Source organism: Schistocerca piceifrons, chromosome 3 (genome assembly GCF_021461385.2).
Source record: "Schistocerca piceifrons isolate TAMUIC-IGC-003096 chromosome 3, iqSchPice1.1, whole genome shotgun sequence".
Classification (NCBI taxonomy): domain Eukaryota; kingdom Metazoa; phylum Arthropoda; class Insecta; order Orthoptera; family Acrididae; genus Schistocerca; species Schistocerca piceifrons.
Window position 1 is genome coordinate 538,364,963 of NC_060140.1, and position 17,275 is coordinate 538,382,237.

At 43.1% G+C, this 17,275-nt stretch overlaps 1 protein-coding gene across 1 annotated transcript in view; it reads right to left on the bottom strand.

The window, feature by feature from the left end:
- The window catches only part of LOC124788815 (acetylcholinesterase-like), an 88,156-nt gene that overhangs the window by 65,336 nt on the left and 5,545 nt on the right, over positions 1-17,275 (bottom strand). The window contains exon 2 of the mRNA XM_047256096.1: positions 5,671-5,805. Within this exon, the coding sequence (XP_047112052.1) occupies positions 5,671-5,805 (135 nt within the window). The remainder of the gene's footprint in view (positions 1-5,670; positions 5,806-17,275) is intronic.

Here is a 17,275-nt window from a genome sequence, read left to right on the forward strand (position 1 = left end):
TGACTGCAATGCACGCCACTTACGGATAACCACCTTTTGTTGCTGTTCGCATCCGCCATTTCCCAATTCTCCATTATTTTTTCTGATAATAGTTTTTGGATTACCCATTCTGTTCCCGCGGAGTGTTCCCACTAGATGAGAAGTGTATAACATATCCTCAAAGAATGTCCTCCCAGAATTCAGAAGCGATTCCATTAACTCTAAAACATTTGCTGTTACGTTTATAACATTAACTTCTTTTCCACGGTACATTTTGACATTCTAAGCACACTGTGTGATCAAAAGTATCAGGAAACCCCCCAAAACATACGTTTTTCATATTAGGTGCATTGTGCTGCCACCTACTGCCAGGTACTCCACATCAGCGACCTCAGCAGTCATTAAACATCGTGAGAGAGCAGAATGGGGCAATCCGCGGAACTCACGGACTCCTAACATGGTCAGTTAATTGGGAGTCAGTTGCCATACGTTTGTACGCGAGATTTCCACACTCCTAAACTTCCCTAGATGTGAAGAGACACGTACAGCACAAAAGCGTACAGGTCGACCTCGTCTGTTCACTGACAGAGACGGCCGACAGTTGAAGAGGGTCGTAATTTGTAACAGGCAGACGTCTATCCATAGCATCACACAGGATCCACTGCAAGTACTACGACAGTTAGACGGGAGGTGAGAAACATGGCCGAGGGCTTGCTCATAAGCCACACATCGCGCCGATAAATGCCAAACGACGCCTCGTTTGGTGTAAGGAGCGTAAACATAGGACGATTGAACAGTGGAGTGACGAATCACGGTACACGATGTGACGATCCGATGGCAGGGTGTGGGTATGTCGAATGCCCGGTGAACGTCATCTGCCAGCGTGTGTAGTGCCAACAGTAAAATTCAGAGGCGATGGTGTTATGGTGTGGTCGTGTTTTTCATGGAGAGGTCATGCACCCCGTGTTGTTTTGCGTGGCACTATCACAGCACAGGCCTACATTAATGTTTTAAGCACCTTCTTGCTTCCCACTGTTGAAGAGCAATTCGGCGATGGCAACTGCATCTTTCGACATCATCGAGCATCTGTTCATAATGCACGTCCTGTGGCGGAGTGGTCACACGACAGTATCATTCCTGTAATGAACTGGCCTGCACAGAGTCCTGACCTGGATCCTATAGAACACCTTTGGGATGTTTAGGAACACCGACTTGTCGTCAGGCCTCACCAACCGACATTGATACATCTCCTTAGAGCAGCACTCCGTGAAGAGAGGGCTGCCATTCCCCAAGAAACCGACCAGCAACTGTATGAGGAGGAGTGGCCACGCGGTTTGATGCGCAGAGTCATGGATTGCGCAGCCCCATCCCGTCGGATTTCGAGTCCTTCCTCGGGCATGGGTCTGTGTGTTGTTCTTAGGATAAGTGAGTTTAAGTTAATTTAAGTAGTGTGTAGGTTTAGGAAGCGATGACCTCAGCAGTGTGGTCCCTTAGGAATTCACACACACACACACACACACACACACACACACACACACACACACACACACACACCTGCTTGAGCGTATGCCTGCGAGAGTGGAAACTCTCATCAAGGCTAAGGGTGGGCCAACACCATACTGAATTCCAGCATTACGGATGGAGGGCGCCACGAACTTGTCAGTCATTTTCAGGCAGGTGTCTGGATACTTTTGATCACGTAGTGTATATCCGCCTACAGCACCCACTTTGGATAATTTCTGTCCGTATTTAAAACGTTTTCCAGAAACGAACTGGCGAAAGCATAAATTTCCACGAAATGAAACCATTGTTTCATCGGTACAAACTCCTTCACCTGGAGTGAAAGCTTCTTTGAAGTTTTTGTTCAGACGATTCACAAGCTTCGTCATTTTGAAAACCTAGTCATATTCATCTATATTTTCACTGTCGCAAAAATGTACAACGAAGTAGCAAATCCAACATACACTGGAGAGCTAAAGAAACTGGTACACTTGCTTAATATCGTGTACGGCCCCGCGAGCACACGGAAGTGCCGCAACACGACGTGGCATGGACAACTAGCGTCTAAAGTAGCAATGAGGGGAATTCACGTCCTGAATCCTGCAGGGCTGTCCATAAATCCTTAAGAGTGTCAGTGAGTGGAGATCTCTTCTGAACAGCACGCTGCAAGGCATCCCAGATATGCTCAATTATGTTCATGCCTGGGGAGTTTGCTGTCCAGTGGAAGTGTTCAAACTCAGAAGAGTGTTCCTGGAGCCACTCTGCATCAATTCTGGACGTGTAGGGGTGTCGCATTGTCGTGCTGGAATTGCCCAAGTCCGACGGAATGCACAATAGACATGAATGTATGCAGGTGATAAGACAGGATGCTTATGTATGTGTCACCTGTCACAGTCACACCTAGATGTATCAGGAGTCCCATATCACTCCAGCTGCACACGCCCCACACCACTACAGAACCCCCACCACCTTGAACCGTCCACTACTGACATGCAGGATCCATGGATTCATGAGGTTGTCTCCATGCCCGTGCACGTCTATACGCTCGCTACAATTTGAAACGAGAGTCTTCGGATCAGGCAACATGTTTCCAGTCACCAACATCCAATGTCGATATTGACGGGCCCAGGCGAGGAGTAAAGCTTCGTGTCCTGCAGTCACCAAGGTTACAATAGTTGGCCTTCGGCTCCGAAAGCCCATATCGATGATTCCTTTGGTATCAAAAACTAACGTGCATCATACACCTTAATGTAAAAAGGTAAGCTAATAAAGCTAATGGTTTCGTTGAATGATTCGCACGCTGACACTTTTTGATGGTCCACCACTGAAATCTACAGCAATTTGTGGTAGGGTTGCACTTCTGTCATGTTGAACGATTATCTTCAGTCGTCATTGGTCTTGTCCTTGGAAGATCTTTTCCGGCCGCAGCGATGTCGGAGGTTTGATGTTCTACCGGATTCCTGATATTCACGGTACACTCGTGAAGCGGTCGTACGGGAAAATCCCCACTTCATCGCTATCTCGGAGATGTAGCGTCCCACCCCTCGTGCGCCGACTATAACGCTATGTTCAAACGCATTTCAACTTCGATAACCTGCCACTGTAGCAACAGCAACCGATTTAACAACTGCGACAGACCCTTGTATTACAGAGGCGTTTCCGACCGTAGCGCTGTATTCTGCCTGTGGTGTGCGTACTGTAACACCTTCGGTACACACACCATCATATTATTTGACTTGTCGTTCTAACGAAGTAGGCGAGTGTCAGCAACATGTCTCATGGTCTTATCGTGGCGTGTTTGTCTTCTGCCGTTAGGTCAGACGATAGAAATGCCACTTGCACGCTTAGAGTAGCAGATTGACGGTGACCAACTTTAAACAGAACTTGATTAATTTTCACACACATTTATTAAAATAATAAAAAGCATAGACATTACTTAACTTGATTCTGGATGCTGTTTACAATTGACAATCTGAAGTTCCTTTGGTCTTGGTACGTTAATCTTATTCTCACATATCTCTGATACTTGACGAAGTGTCTATACATTTATCTTTATGGCTATGTACAGGAATATGGTAATCTTATTAGGCGCAGACTGAAACTTGACTATAGACTGGTATAGACAAATGCAGACTGGCACAGACTGGTGCAGACCAATGCAGACTGACTAATCGGAGGTCTGTACACTCGTTATAATACCTCGCGCGTTCAGGTATCACTGCGCGAGTGTGATCCGCGAGGAGAAAAGGTTCTACGTTAGCAGCAATCTCATTGGCTGCGTTATATATTAATACGCGGATCGGCGGAAGCAGAATTTGGTCCGTTTCTATGACAGCGCCATCTCGTAGTGCGGAGACGGACGAGCGCTGCGCCTGCGCTGTTGTGCTTAGCGGGGCGCGCTCTAGTGGGAAAGTTGTGTACGCGTTGACTACGCGGAACTATGTACACAACACTGCCTGTTTACATGTCTCTGTATTTGAATACGCATCCCTGTACCTGTTTCTTTGGCGCTTCAGTGTATTTCGGGACATAGTAGAAGATACCTGGTTTTTAAAAAGCAGCTTCCGGCTCTAATATCGCTTCTAACCAAGAGCCATCCACAACAAAGGTCCCATAAATTTCCTCAAATTATCAACGCTGATATTACTTTATAACGTCAGTCTTGATGACGGTGGTAATGTCTCTGCATTTGTTCCAGTAAAAATCTTTTGTTCAGCTTAACGGTTTGTTTCCTTCACAATGAAATTGCATACTTCTTCATCAAGAAAAAAATTATAAACGTCAATGAGACGAATATTTGCTGGAAGATTAACCAAGAGTGCATTGCCCAATCGACAGTTACCAGAAATAACAAAACAGTTTACTTTCCCCTGCACGTCAGACCACTTTATTCGTGAAGTAGGGAGCCCATCAGTACACGATATCTCTGTAGGTGACAGCTCACTTTTGCTGTTATGGTCAGTGGAAGATGAACTTCGTTTTCCCAACTTATGGACGTATCATTCGTAACTTGCATGTGTATGTTTTGTTTCTTTAATGGAATTACTTCATCTTCACTACTACTCTAGCTCCAGGAACGAGGACGATTGTCTTCGTGGGAATTAATGCCACTTCCGAACAGTGACTCATCACTTAAGCTCGATTCCTTCAATCATTTTTGGATCTGAGCTCTTGTGAATCCATTTTTCACGAAAAACCACAAAGTCTTATTGAAGACAAGGACTACGCAACGCCAACCATGTAATCGAAACGCCATTGCCAGCAAGGATCACATACAGGTGCTATGTATCGTAACCAGGTAACAACTGCCAGTCATCCAGTAATGCACTACAAAACCATCAAAGAACTTTTGCCGCTGGCCGGTAGAAAGTGGCGCCCATTTGTTTTCAGCACAACTCTGATAATATATGCAACACAGACAAATACTCACGAGTCCTCACGTGATCGCTTATGATGCACACGGCGAAAACTGAAAAATCAGTGTACATCACATAGGCGTATAACGCACATGGCGGAGAAAGGGTGATTCCCATAGATTTTTTCTACTCAACCTTGTTAAACGCCTTTTCAAAAAGAACATAGTAAGCTGGCAATCTAAACTCCCTTCTTTTCACGGTTACTTGTGCCAAAGTGAAAAGTAAGGCCGAACATGATGTACCTTTCCTAAAACCATGTTATACCTCCAACATACGTGCTTCCACTATTGGTACTAAAGTCTTATTTGTAAGTTTAGCCTACAGTTTGCAGCATGAACTTTGTAGAGTTATTTCTCGGTAATTTTGGCATTTTAATTTATCGCCTTTTTTTTCAAATAGGGTATATCAAAGATTCATTCCATTCGTGTGCCATACGTCCACTGAACAAGCAAACATTCATAAAGTGAAACTTCCTGGCAGATTAAAACTGTGTGCCCGACCGAGACTCGACCTTTGCCCGAGTTCGAGTCTCGGTCGGGCACACAGTTTTAATCTGTCAGGAAGTTTCACATCAGTGCACACTCCGCTGCAGAGTGAAAATCTCATTCTGGATTCATAAAGTGTTACATTTATTTGACTATCAACCAGTTTACTGTAACTTGCTCACGGGATACATTCACAGCTCTCCGTGAACCGATCTGAGAGAAAGTAATCTCACTGTAAGCGAGCTTTTAATAATAATAATGATACAAGTGCTGTCCGTCTGTCCACTCACCTCGAAGCGCAGGTCTCCGACCGGCGGCTCGGCGTAAGGAATGCCCAGGAAGGTGGAGTACGTCGTGTTGTAGGCGCTCGTGGCTGTGCTGCCTCTCAGTACGCCCTCCCGCACGGCCACCAGCACCTCTTCACCCTGTCGGAGCGTTGTTATATTTGAGTAAGCGAACGTTCAAAAATTCGAAATACAAAACCTAAAATATGTGGATGCATCAAATATGAACAACTGTTTCATTGGTGGACAATTCTCCGCACCTTTTAGAGAAGTACTTGTTTGTAAACAAAACGCTTTATCCTAACATTGCCGTACGAGAAAGACGATTAGTTTGTTGACCACCACGTTTGCTTTACTGGTTTGTATTATTATTTTGTCTTTGGTTGTTTAGCTGTGCAGAGTTCTTTTGCAGCATTTTCCAAATTTCTTTTCTCCATTACATAAGTACTGTTGCTAAACATTTTGTGTTATATTTTTATGTGTATTGCTTGTATATACTGCGTATTCTGCCTGCCAATTATACACCGAAAACATTAACAGTGTGAAGCAGTACTCCTTTCGTGATTTGTAGCAGCAGATTTAAATGTTGCTCATTTACTTGTTTGTTTACTGGTATTTCCGCAAGTTTACGTGTCGAATATCTTTTGCTGTAGTAAATACGGTAACGAGGTTGCATCTCTATCTAATAATTTAACTTAAATAGAGATGATCGCGAAAAACAATACTCTTAGTGGAATGAGCATTACTGATGTGTATACGTTACAAATCAGTGGAATTTAGTCTACGTAATTTATAACCTACGATGATGTAAAGTGTTTTATTACCGGTATGTTAGGTCGAAATGCGAGTATTACGGAAATGCTTCGCGAACTCTAATGGAAATCCCTTGAGGAAAGACGACGTTCTTTTGGTAAAACATAGAGAATGCTTGGAGGATAGCATACGTAGCGTTTTGTAGTTCAAGTAAAATCGTTTAACCTTTGCTAAATTACTTTTACTCAGTATAGCGCATTGGGAGGCACTGAAACAAGATCTTGTACTTCATGCAAAGGGTTCTACAGCGTGATTCAAAAAGGTTCATCCAGATTCAGAAGACTATACCTTTTACATGCACAAGGACAGAAACTTGGGATGAATTTTAACTTGTGCCTACTACTATAAAGTTTTTATTTGTCGGAGACCCATCCGATTTTACAAGGATATACAAATTGACTCTCCTAACAGCCGTCAGGGCCATTTTCTCTGGTGTTTCGACAGATGCTTGTAATTTTGTTTTTGCAACGTCTTGCTGGAGTCAGCCCAAACAAGTTAGCATAGCGCAATATTCGTTTTACCGATATGTGTTAAGAGGGACAATAAAACATGAGGAGTAACAAGTAGTTACAGCTCTGCCCTCGCTCGCGCTGACTGATACCGCCGTACAAAAGTGCGCTAGTGAATAGCCGCTGGAATACCGATTATTCTTCATGTTATATTGTTCCTGTTAATAGATATCGGTTAAATGAATATCACATAAGAATAACGTGGTAGCGCCCTATCAAATGGACATATAATATTCCGACTTATAAATCATTTTGTTTGTAAAGGGGAAACAAACCCAAGCATTCTGTCACCGCTGAGCGTTGTATGAAAAATGAGATGAGCAGAATTTGTTTGGGCTGACACCTGGACACGTCCGGAAGAAGAGACACCACGCCTTCACATAACTGATTAGCCTAGATGGGCAATGAATCTACTACCGTCAGAGAGGATACGCAATTACGCCCACCCTCTTGCTGGCATCTCAAGTTAGCGAGCATGGAGGTCATGGACGGAAAGTTCTGATAGTTGGCACTAGTTGGCAATGTGGGTCGGCCGGGAGGAGTACCGAAATAGTCCTCCCAGTTCCGATAAACACGGTGTCTGAGCACCGCATTGTTTAACGTACCTGCCTAGTAAATAGGAGATCCCTGGTTCGAATCCAAGTACAGCACACATTTTCACTTTTCTCCGCCCACTCCGTAAAAAGACCCGATGTAGCTATCATTAACAGTCCCTTTCATTTCCTTTCTCCCCTCTCCAACTTGAACTTAGGCATTGTATTTTACTTGCATGCGCATACCCCACTTAGATACATTTTACAAATACGTTTAAAACCAATGGTCTCATTCCACTTTCACATATGTTCAATGTCCTTCCATGGACCACACGACAAAACATCCAGACGGTAGTCCAAAGTAATTGGAAGGGGAGCCACGTAGACAGAAACTCACGCGAAAACCATCCCAAAAAGAAATCACGTACCGTGAGGTCACGTAACAATGGAGGCCAACGGTGCAATGTGAGATCCGTACACCGGTCACGGTCCACCCATCATTCAGGCAGCCCATTGTTAAGAAATGCTGTTAGATGCAGCTGCCAGTGTGGTGGTGCTGTAACCTTTTCGACATGTTCTCATATCTGAGGAAGATGCCACGTGTACATCGATGTGTTTTCCATCGATCAGTTTTCTTCGGAAAACGGTCGTAAAACTACGCAGCTCTGAGACTCAAGCTCGACCTTGCTGTGTTATCCATATTTTAAAATTGTAACAGTTCGCGTTCGTTGTTGCCTTATCACTGAACACTAGACTTGAAATGACATTTCTGTTTTCTATCTCCACACTCTTAATGACACTAAACTCTACACATTGTTACCCCATGCATGAAGGAATTATTGCGTTGGCGTCATTGTTTGAAAAGCAAACAACGTATAAAAAATGCTTCCGACATCCCCACGAGGAATCGCTAACTCCCGCCTAGCACGACGAGTTTATTTATGAGCACTACACGCAAAACTCCATTCAATGATGCAAACAACATTCTGGGGAGGGTAAATACAGATTTGAGGCATTGTGAATATCGATGAATAGAATCTTCACTCAATACCAATTTAAATTTCGTAAAAGTTACAACAATTAAAAAAGTCAGAAATGATGACGTGTGTCGAAAAGCTGCATAAATCTATAAGGAACCTTATTCACAACTACCCGTTTCACGTCAGTATAGACTAGGGTGACCAAACGTCCCGGAAAACCGGGATTGTCCCGGTTTTCATCACTATGTTCCGGTGTCCCGAAACTTTCTCAAATTTTTGTGATTTCACTATATTAAAGGAAATACAACCCAAGAAATTAATATATTTTAGCTTATTTGTCAAAAACCTCCATTGTCCCATACTAATAATCACAGTATCAGTATTGATACACTCAGGCAATAATTTACTTTGAGCGGTACTTTGGCCAACAAGTAGTAAGTTGCATTATTGTAACACAACTATGAAACCGTCCGATTGTCGCGCCACTTACTCACACACTCATTGTCAGAACAGTGTAGTAGTTGATGTTTTGTCAGACAAACTGCAGTAGTTTTTTTTCTCATATTAGTGGTATTATTGCTGCAGTACTGTGAGACGTAATGCCGAAATGTGTCTGCAAGTTCAGTGACTGTTATTCCAAGGAATGGAATTTCATTAAAAACAGTCGTTTTAATTACGAAGCAGAGTGTTCCGTATGTAACTGTTTTATTAGTATAAGTCATGGTGGACGTTCCGACGTAGTTGATGACATCAGGTCAAAGAAACACATTAACAGATACACTGCACCGAGCTGCAGTAAAACTCTACTTATTTTGTGAAACATCAGTCAAGTGAAAAGACGAAAGTTGGAGCAGCCGAGCTTACACTATCCTACCACACGGTAAAACATCACCAAACTTATAGATCTAGTGATTGCACTAATAAGCTTAACAGCATTATGTTTGATGATTCTTCCATTGCAAAAAAGTTTAGTTCAGCAAGAACTTAAGTCTCAGCATTAGTGAAAGCAGTTATTACTCCCCAGAGTGTAAAGGAAAGCGTTGAATACATCAAAAATTTTTCTTTCTACGGGATATCCACTGATGCCAGCAATCATAAGGGCATTAAAATATTTCCGTTTGTTGTTCAGTTTTTCGATATTGATCAGGGAATTCAGACCAAACTTTTGAAGGTGAGTTCCCTACCTAATGAAACATCTGACGAAATTTCAAGAATTTGTATGAATACTATCGAAATGTTTGATCTTGAGAAAAATAAATGTGTGGCATTTTGTGGAGATAACACCAACACAAACTTTGGTGGTTTAAAAAGACAAGGCAAATGCAACGTATTTACCAAATAAAAGGCAACATTGCATGAAAACATTGAAGGCATAGGGTGCCCTGCACATGTTTTACACAATAGCGTGCAGACATCTGCTGGCAGTTTAAGCTGTGATGTTGAAACTATCGTCATGAAGGTATACTCACACTTCTACATATATACTGTTAGAACAGAGAGGCTTAAGGAGTACTGTGATTATGTGGGAACTGAATATATGAATGTAATGTATCACTCGAAAACTCGCTGGTTATCACTATTTCCAGCAGTTGAAAGAGTAATCCGCCTGTTTGAACCGTTAAAAAATTTTTTCCTAAATGAAGACAAAACCCCCAAAACATTGGTTCAGTTTTTCAGTAACCCTTTAAGTGAAGCCTACTTATGGTTCATTCACAGTCAGCTTAGCACTTTGCAGCATGCGATAAAGGAAATTGAGGGAAGCACGAAAAGTGTAACAGAAGTAAACGATGTTTTGAAAAATACTCTGGAAACTGTTACTAAGAAGAGAGAACAACAGTTCATTTCTTTTAATGTTAAATCTGTCCTTAAAAGAGCAGAAGTATCAGAAGCAGCGGAAAGGAGTTTTAGAGAAGAATAACAAGTTTTATGTCACTTGTGTAGAATATCTCAGCAGGTGGAGCGCCTCATATTTACCCTCATCGCCGGTGTTTGATTGGATGTTACTGAAGAGAGTTCCAAAATAGGGAAGTGTCGAAGAGACAGTTTCTTATTTGAAGAATAAAGAGATTGAAATCGATGATTCCATTCTCTTTGATCAGTTCGGCATACTGACAAATTTTGTTGAAGAAATTCTTCACAAGTGGAATGATGAAAAAAAAAACACCATTGGAATGTCATGAGAAGTGAGTGAGTTTTTTTAAAAGCTGTGACTGTCGCAGCATTACTCTGAGTTGGTAATAATTGCAAGGTGTTTATTTGCAATCCCAGCCCGTAATGCCAATGTGGAAAGAATATTTTGGTTCATGAATATCCAGTGGACTGATGAAAGAAACAGAATGGAGGTGGACTCTCTTGAAGCAATCCTGCAGATCCTGTACAACTACAAAACAGATTTTGCCGAGTTTTATCACTGTGTCTCAAAGAACAAAGACATGATCAAGAAGGCCGGAGGCAGTGAAAAATACCCTCTCTCCAAGGACAGTCAATTCCATCTACAAGTGCTCAGTAATATTAAAGCTCATGTTAATATTAATTGTTTAAAATTTGAATGGCTGTAAAATTTTGTAAAATCGTAATACATTTCTTTATTACTGTATATGTTTATCAAATGTCATTAATTGTACAGATAATCTAGATTATATCAATCTTTTGTATCCTCTTATTAGTTATAATAATCGGGTTAGCAAAATGTATCAACAAAACATTAATATTTAAAACTAAGAAACCTGGGTACATGTGAATTGAGGTGTCCATTGGCAGCTGGGTAAATGTGTCCCGGTTTTCACCGAAAATAATTTTGTCACCCCATGAACCATGGACCTTGCCGTTGATGGGGAGGCTTGCGTGCCTCAGCAGTACAGATGGCCGTAACGTAGGTAAACCACAACAGGGGGGGGTATCTGTTGAGAGGCCAGAAAAATGTGTGATTCCTGAAGAGGAGCAGCAGCCTTTTCAGTAGTTGCAGGGGCAACAGTCTGGATGATTGACTGACCTGGCCTTGCAACATTAACCAAACCGGCCTTGCTGTGCTGGTACTGCGAACGCCTGAAAGCAAGGGGAAACTACGGTCGTAATTTTTCCCGAGGGCATACAGCTTTACTGTATGGTTAAATGATGATGGCGTCCTCTTGGGTAAAATATTCCGGAGGTAAAATAGTCCCCCATTCGGTTCTCCGGGCGGGGACTACTCAAGAGGACCGTCGTTATCAGGAAAAATAAAACTGGAGTTCTACGGATCGGAGCGTGGAACGTCAGATCCCTTAACCGGGCAGGTAGATTAGAACATTTAAAAAGGGAAATGGGTAGGTTAAAGTTAGATATAGTGGGAATTAGCGAAGTTCGGTGGCAGGAGGAACAAGACTTCTGGTCAGGTGACTATAGGGTTATAAGCACAAAATCAAATAGGGGTAAAGCAGGAGTAGGTTTAATAATGAATAAAAAAATAGGTTTGCGGGTAAGCTACTACAAACAGCATAGTGAACGCATTATTGTGGCCAAGATAGACACGAAGCCCACGCCTACTACAGTAGTACAAGTTTATATGCCAACTAGCTCTGCAGATGATGAAGAAATTGAAGCAGTGAATGATGAGATAAAAGAAATTATTCAGGTAGTGAAGGGAGACGAAAATTTAATAGTCATGGGTGACTGGACTGGAATTCGAGAGTAGGAAAAGGGAGAGAAGGAAACATAGTAGGTGAATATGGATTGGGACTAAGAAATGAAAGAGGAAGCCGCCTGGTAGAGTTTTGCACAGAGCATAACTTAATCATAGCTAACACTTGGTTTAAGAATCATGAAAGAAGGTTATATACATGGAAGAATCCTGGAGATACTAGAAGGTATCAGATAGATTATATAATGGTAAGACAGAGATTTAGGAACCAGGTTTTAAACTGTAAGACATTTCCATGGGCAGATGTGGACTCTGACCACAATCTATTGGTTATGAACTGTAGATTAAAACTGAAGAAACTGGAAAAAGGTGGGAGTTTAAGGAGATGGGACCTGGATAAACTGAAAGAACCAGAGGTTGTACAGAGTTTCAGGGAGAGCATAAGGGAACAATTGACAGGAATGGATGAAAGAAGTACAGTAGAAGAAGAACGGGTAGCTCTGAGGGATGAAGTAGTGAAGGCAGCAGAGGCTCAAGTAGGTAAGAAGACGAGGGCTAGTAGAACTCCTTGGGTAACAGAAGAAATATTGAACTTAATTGATGAAAGGAGAAAATATAAAAATGCAGTAAATGAAGGAGGCAAAAAGGAATATAGACGTCTCAAAAATGAGATCGACAGCAAGTGCAAAGTGGCTACGCAGGGATGGCTAGAGGACAAATGTAAGGATGTAGAGGCTTATTTCACTAGGGGTAAGACAGATACTGCTTACAGGAAAATTAGAAAGACCTTTGGAGAAAAGAGAACCACTTGTATGAATATCAAGAGCTCAGATGGAAACCCAGTTCTAAGCAAAGAAGGGAAAGCAGATAGGTGGAAGAAGTATATAGAGGGTCTATACAAGGGCGATGTACTTGAGGACAATATTATGGAAATGGAAGAGGATGTAGATGAAGATGAAATGGGAGATAAGATACTGCGTGAAGAGTTTGACAGAGCACTGAAACACCTGAGTCGAAACAAGGCCCCGGGAGTAGACAACATTCCATTAGAACTACTGACGGCCTTGGGAGAGCCAGTCCTGACAAAACTCTACCATCTGGTGAGCAAGATGTATGAGACAGGCGAAATACCCTCAGACTTCAAGAAGAATATAATAATTCCAATCCCAAAGAAATCAGGTGTTGATAGATGTCAAAATTACCGAACTATCAGTTTAATAAGTCATAACTGCAAAATACTAACGCGAATTCTTTACAGACGAATGGAAAAACTGGTGGAAGCCGACCTTGGGAAAGATCAGTTTGGATTCCGTAGAAATGTTGGAACACGTGAGGCAATACTGACGTTACGACTTATCTTAGAAGAAAGATTAAGGAAAGGCAAACCTACGTTTCTAGCATTTGTAGACTTAGAGAAAGCTTTTGACAATGTTGACTGGAATACTCTCTTTCTAAAGGCGGCAGGGGTAAAATACAGGGAGCGAAAGGCTATTTACAATTTGTACAGAAACCAGATGGCAGTTACAAGAGTCGAGGGGCATGAAAGGGAGGCAGTGGTTGGGAAGGGAGTGAGACAGGGTTGTAGCCTCTCCCCGATGTTATTCAATCTTTATATTGAGCAAGCAGTGAAGGAAACAAAAGAGAAATTCGGAGTAGGTATTAAAATCCATGGAGAAGAAATAAAAACTTTGAGGTTCCCCGATGACACTGTAATTCTATCAGAGACAGCAAAGGACTTGGAAAAGCAGTTGAACGGAATGGACAGTGTCTTGAAAGGAGGATATAAGATGAACACCAACAAAAGCAAAACGAGGATAATGGAATGTGGTCGAATTAAGTCGGGTGATGCTGAGGGAATTAGATTAGGAAATGAGACACTTAAAGTAGTAAAGGAGTTTTGCTATTAGGGGAGCAAAATAACTGATGATGGTCGAAGTAGAGAAGATATAAAATGTAGACTGGCAATGGCAAGGAAAGCGTTTCTGAAGAAGAGAAATTTGTTAACATCGAGTATAGATTTAAGTGTCAGGAAGTCATTTCTGAAAGTATTTGTATGGAGTGTAGCCATGTATGGAAGTGAAACATGGACGATAAATACACTCCTGGAAATTGAAATAAGAACACCGTGAATTCATTGTCCCAGGAAGGGGAAACTTTATTGACACATTCCTGGGGTCAGATACATCACATGATCACACTGACAGAACCACAGGCACATAGACACAGGCAACAGAGTATCCACAATGTCGGCACTAGTACAGTGTATATCCACCTTTCGCAGCAATGCAGGCTGCTATTCTCCCATGGAGACGATCGTAGAGATGCTGGATGTAGTCCTGTGGAACGGCTTGCCATGCCATTTCCACCTGGCGCCTCAGTTGGACCAGCGTTCGTGCTGGACGTGCAGACCGCGTGAGACGACGCTTCATCCAGTCCCAAACATGCTCAATGGGGGACAGATCCGGAGATCTTGCTGGCCAGGGTAGTTGACTTACACCTTCTAGAGCACGTTGGGTGGCACGGGATACATGCGGACGTGCATTGTCCTGTTGGAACAGCAAGTTCCCTTGCCGGTCTAGGAATGGTAGAACGATGGGTTCGATGACGGTTTGGATGTACCGTGCACTATTCAGTGTCCCCTCGACGATCACCAGTGGTGTACGGCCAGTGTAGGAGATCGCTCCCCACACCATGATGCCGGGTGTTGGCCCTGTGTGCCTCGGTCGTATGCAGTCCTGATTGTGGCGCTCACCTGCACGGCGCCAAACACGCATACGACCATCATTGGCACCAAGGCAGAAGCGACTCTCATCGCTGAAGACGACACGTCTCCATTCGTCCCTCCATTCACGCCTGTCGCGACACCACTGGAGGCGGGCTGCACGATGTTGGGGCGTGAGCGGAAGACGGCCTAACGGTGTGCGGGACCGTAGCCCAGCTTCATGGAGACGGTTGCGAATGGTCCTCGCCGATACCCCAGGAGCAACAGTGTCCCTAATTTGCTGGGAAGTGGCGGTGCGGTCCCCTACGGCACTGCGTAGGATCCTACGGTCTTGGCGTGCATCCGTGCGTCGCTGCGGTCCGGTCCCAGGTCGACGGGCACGTGCACCTTCCGCCGACCACTGGCGACAACATCGATGTACTGTGGAGACCTCACGCCCCACGTGTTGAGCAATTCGGCGGTACGTCCACCCGGCCTCCCGCATGCCCACTATACGCCCTCGCTCAAAGTCCGTCAACTGCACATACGGTTCACGTCCACGCTGTCGCGGCATGCTACCAGTGTTAAAGACTGCGATGGAGCTCCGTATGCCACGGCAAACTGGCTGACACTGACGGCGGCGGTGCACAAATGCTGCGCAGCTAGCGCTTTTCGACGGCCAACACCGCGGTTCCTGGTGTGTCCGCTGTGCCGTGCGTGTGATCATTGCTTGTACAGCCCTCTCGCAGTGTCCGGAGCAAGTATGGTGGGTCTGACACACCGGTGTCAATGTGTTCTTTTTTCCATTTCCAGGAGTGTAGTTTGGACAAGAAGAGAATAGAAGCTTTCGAAATGTGGTGCTACGGAAGAATGCTGAAGATTAGATGGGTAGATCACATAACTAATGATGTATTGAATAGAATTGGGAAGAAGAGGAGTATGTGGCACAACTTGACAAAAAGAAGGGACCGGTTAGTAGGACTTGTTCTGAGGCATCAAGGGATCACAAATTTAGCATTGGAGGGCAGCGTGGAGGGTAAAAATCGTAGAAGGAGACCAAGAGATGAATACACTAAGCAGATTCAGAAGGATGTGGGTTGCAGTAAGTACTGGGGGATGAAGAGGCTTGCACAGGATAGGGTAGCATGGAGAGCTGCATCAAACCAGTCTCAGGACTGAAGACAACAACAACAGTATAGACGCATCTTCAGGCTTATAATCGTTACATTTTCAAGAACATTTTTGTTATTTACATCTGTAGAATGATTTTTACAGTAGATTTTCCCTTACATAAACAAACATATTCCTGAAACTACTGGTACCGTCGTCAAATTCTGTGACTTATAGTGACGTACTTGCGGCGAAACGCACGCCGCGCAGTTGTAACTTAATCGATCCTGTGAGATGGACTAACCAAAACGCCTTTTGTTACTTTATTATCAGCATTTCGACACTACATACGTTGGGCAATGAATGAGCTAGCTTGGGAGCTGTACAGGAATACCTCTTCCGACAACCACATAGATCAGCAACTTACAACCGGTACCAAGGGAATTAATTAGTTTCAATGATTAAAGATTTTTCTTAATCGTCAATCATTTTATCTTGTGAAATATCATGAATCATTTTATACTCCCTCTATCTTAAATTTCGAGACCTTCCCTTCCTTTAGGGGTAATATATTACATTCTTACTCACACGCAAAGCTCAACGATGAGAGAAAAACGTTAGAGAAGGAACAAAAGGTAGATTATAAACCACCGTTCAGAAGCCAGGATTAACTCTGGTGCCTGAACGGTGCATCGTGATGCGTTTTGTACAGGATTCACGATTTAAAACTCAGTGGCAGAAACAGAGTACATTATTTCGCTACGTAAATGTTGGAGTGTACCGTAAGAAACTGACAAGTCAAAACATAATGAGATTTTGACGGGAAAAAGTCGGTATTCTTTTACGAGAGATTACTATTGGTATTTTCTGGACAGAACAATACATTTTTTTAGAATGAAATGATGTGAAAGCCGAGTTTACAGCCTCCAGCGACGAAAATGATTGAGGCAAGGCGTAAATCCACAGTAAGATCCCCAGTATATCCAAAGGGCTAACCTGATTGATAAAATGTTTAAGACTTGCCGATACGCATCAGACGCTTATTGATGCAGATCAGGAAAGAAGGAACATAGTGAGACTGAAACAGTAACCTCAACTATCCACACAGGACTATGCAAAGTATTATAAACATTCATTTTACATTCAAAGATGCTACATATCTCAGTCTGCTTCTAAGAAAGCAGGTTGTTGCTCTTGAGGTAGATTCTTCTTAAATTTTTTTTCTGTATTTCAGCGTAAACATTGTCAAGGGTGAGATATCACTGAAGATAGGGCAGTATTTACCTTGACCGTGACCACCAACCAGAACAGCAGAAAGGCGCACGTGGGAGACTTTCGGATTGCCTGCA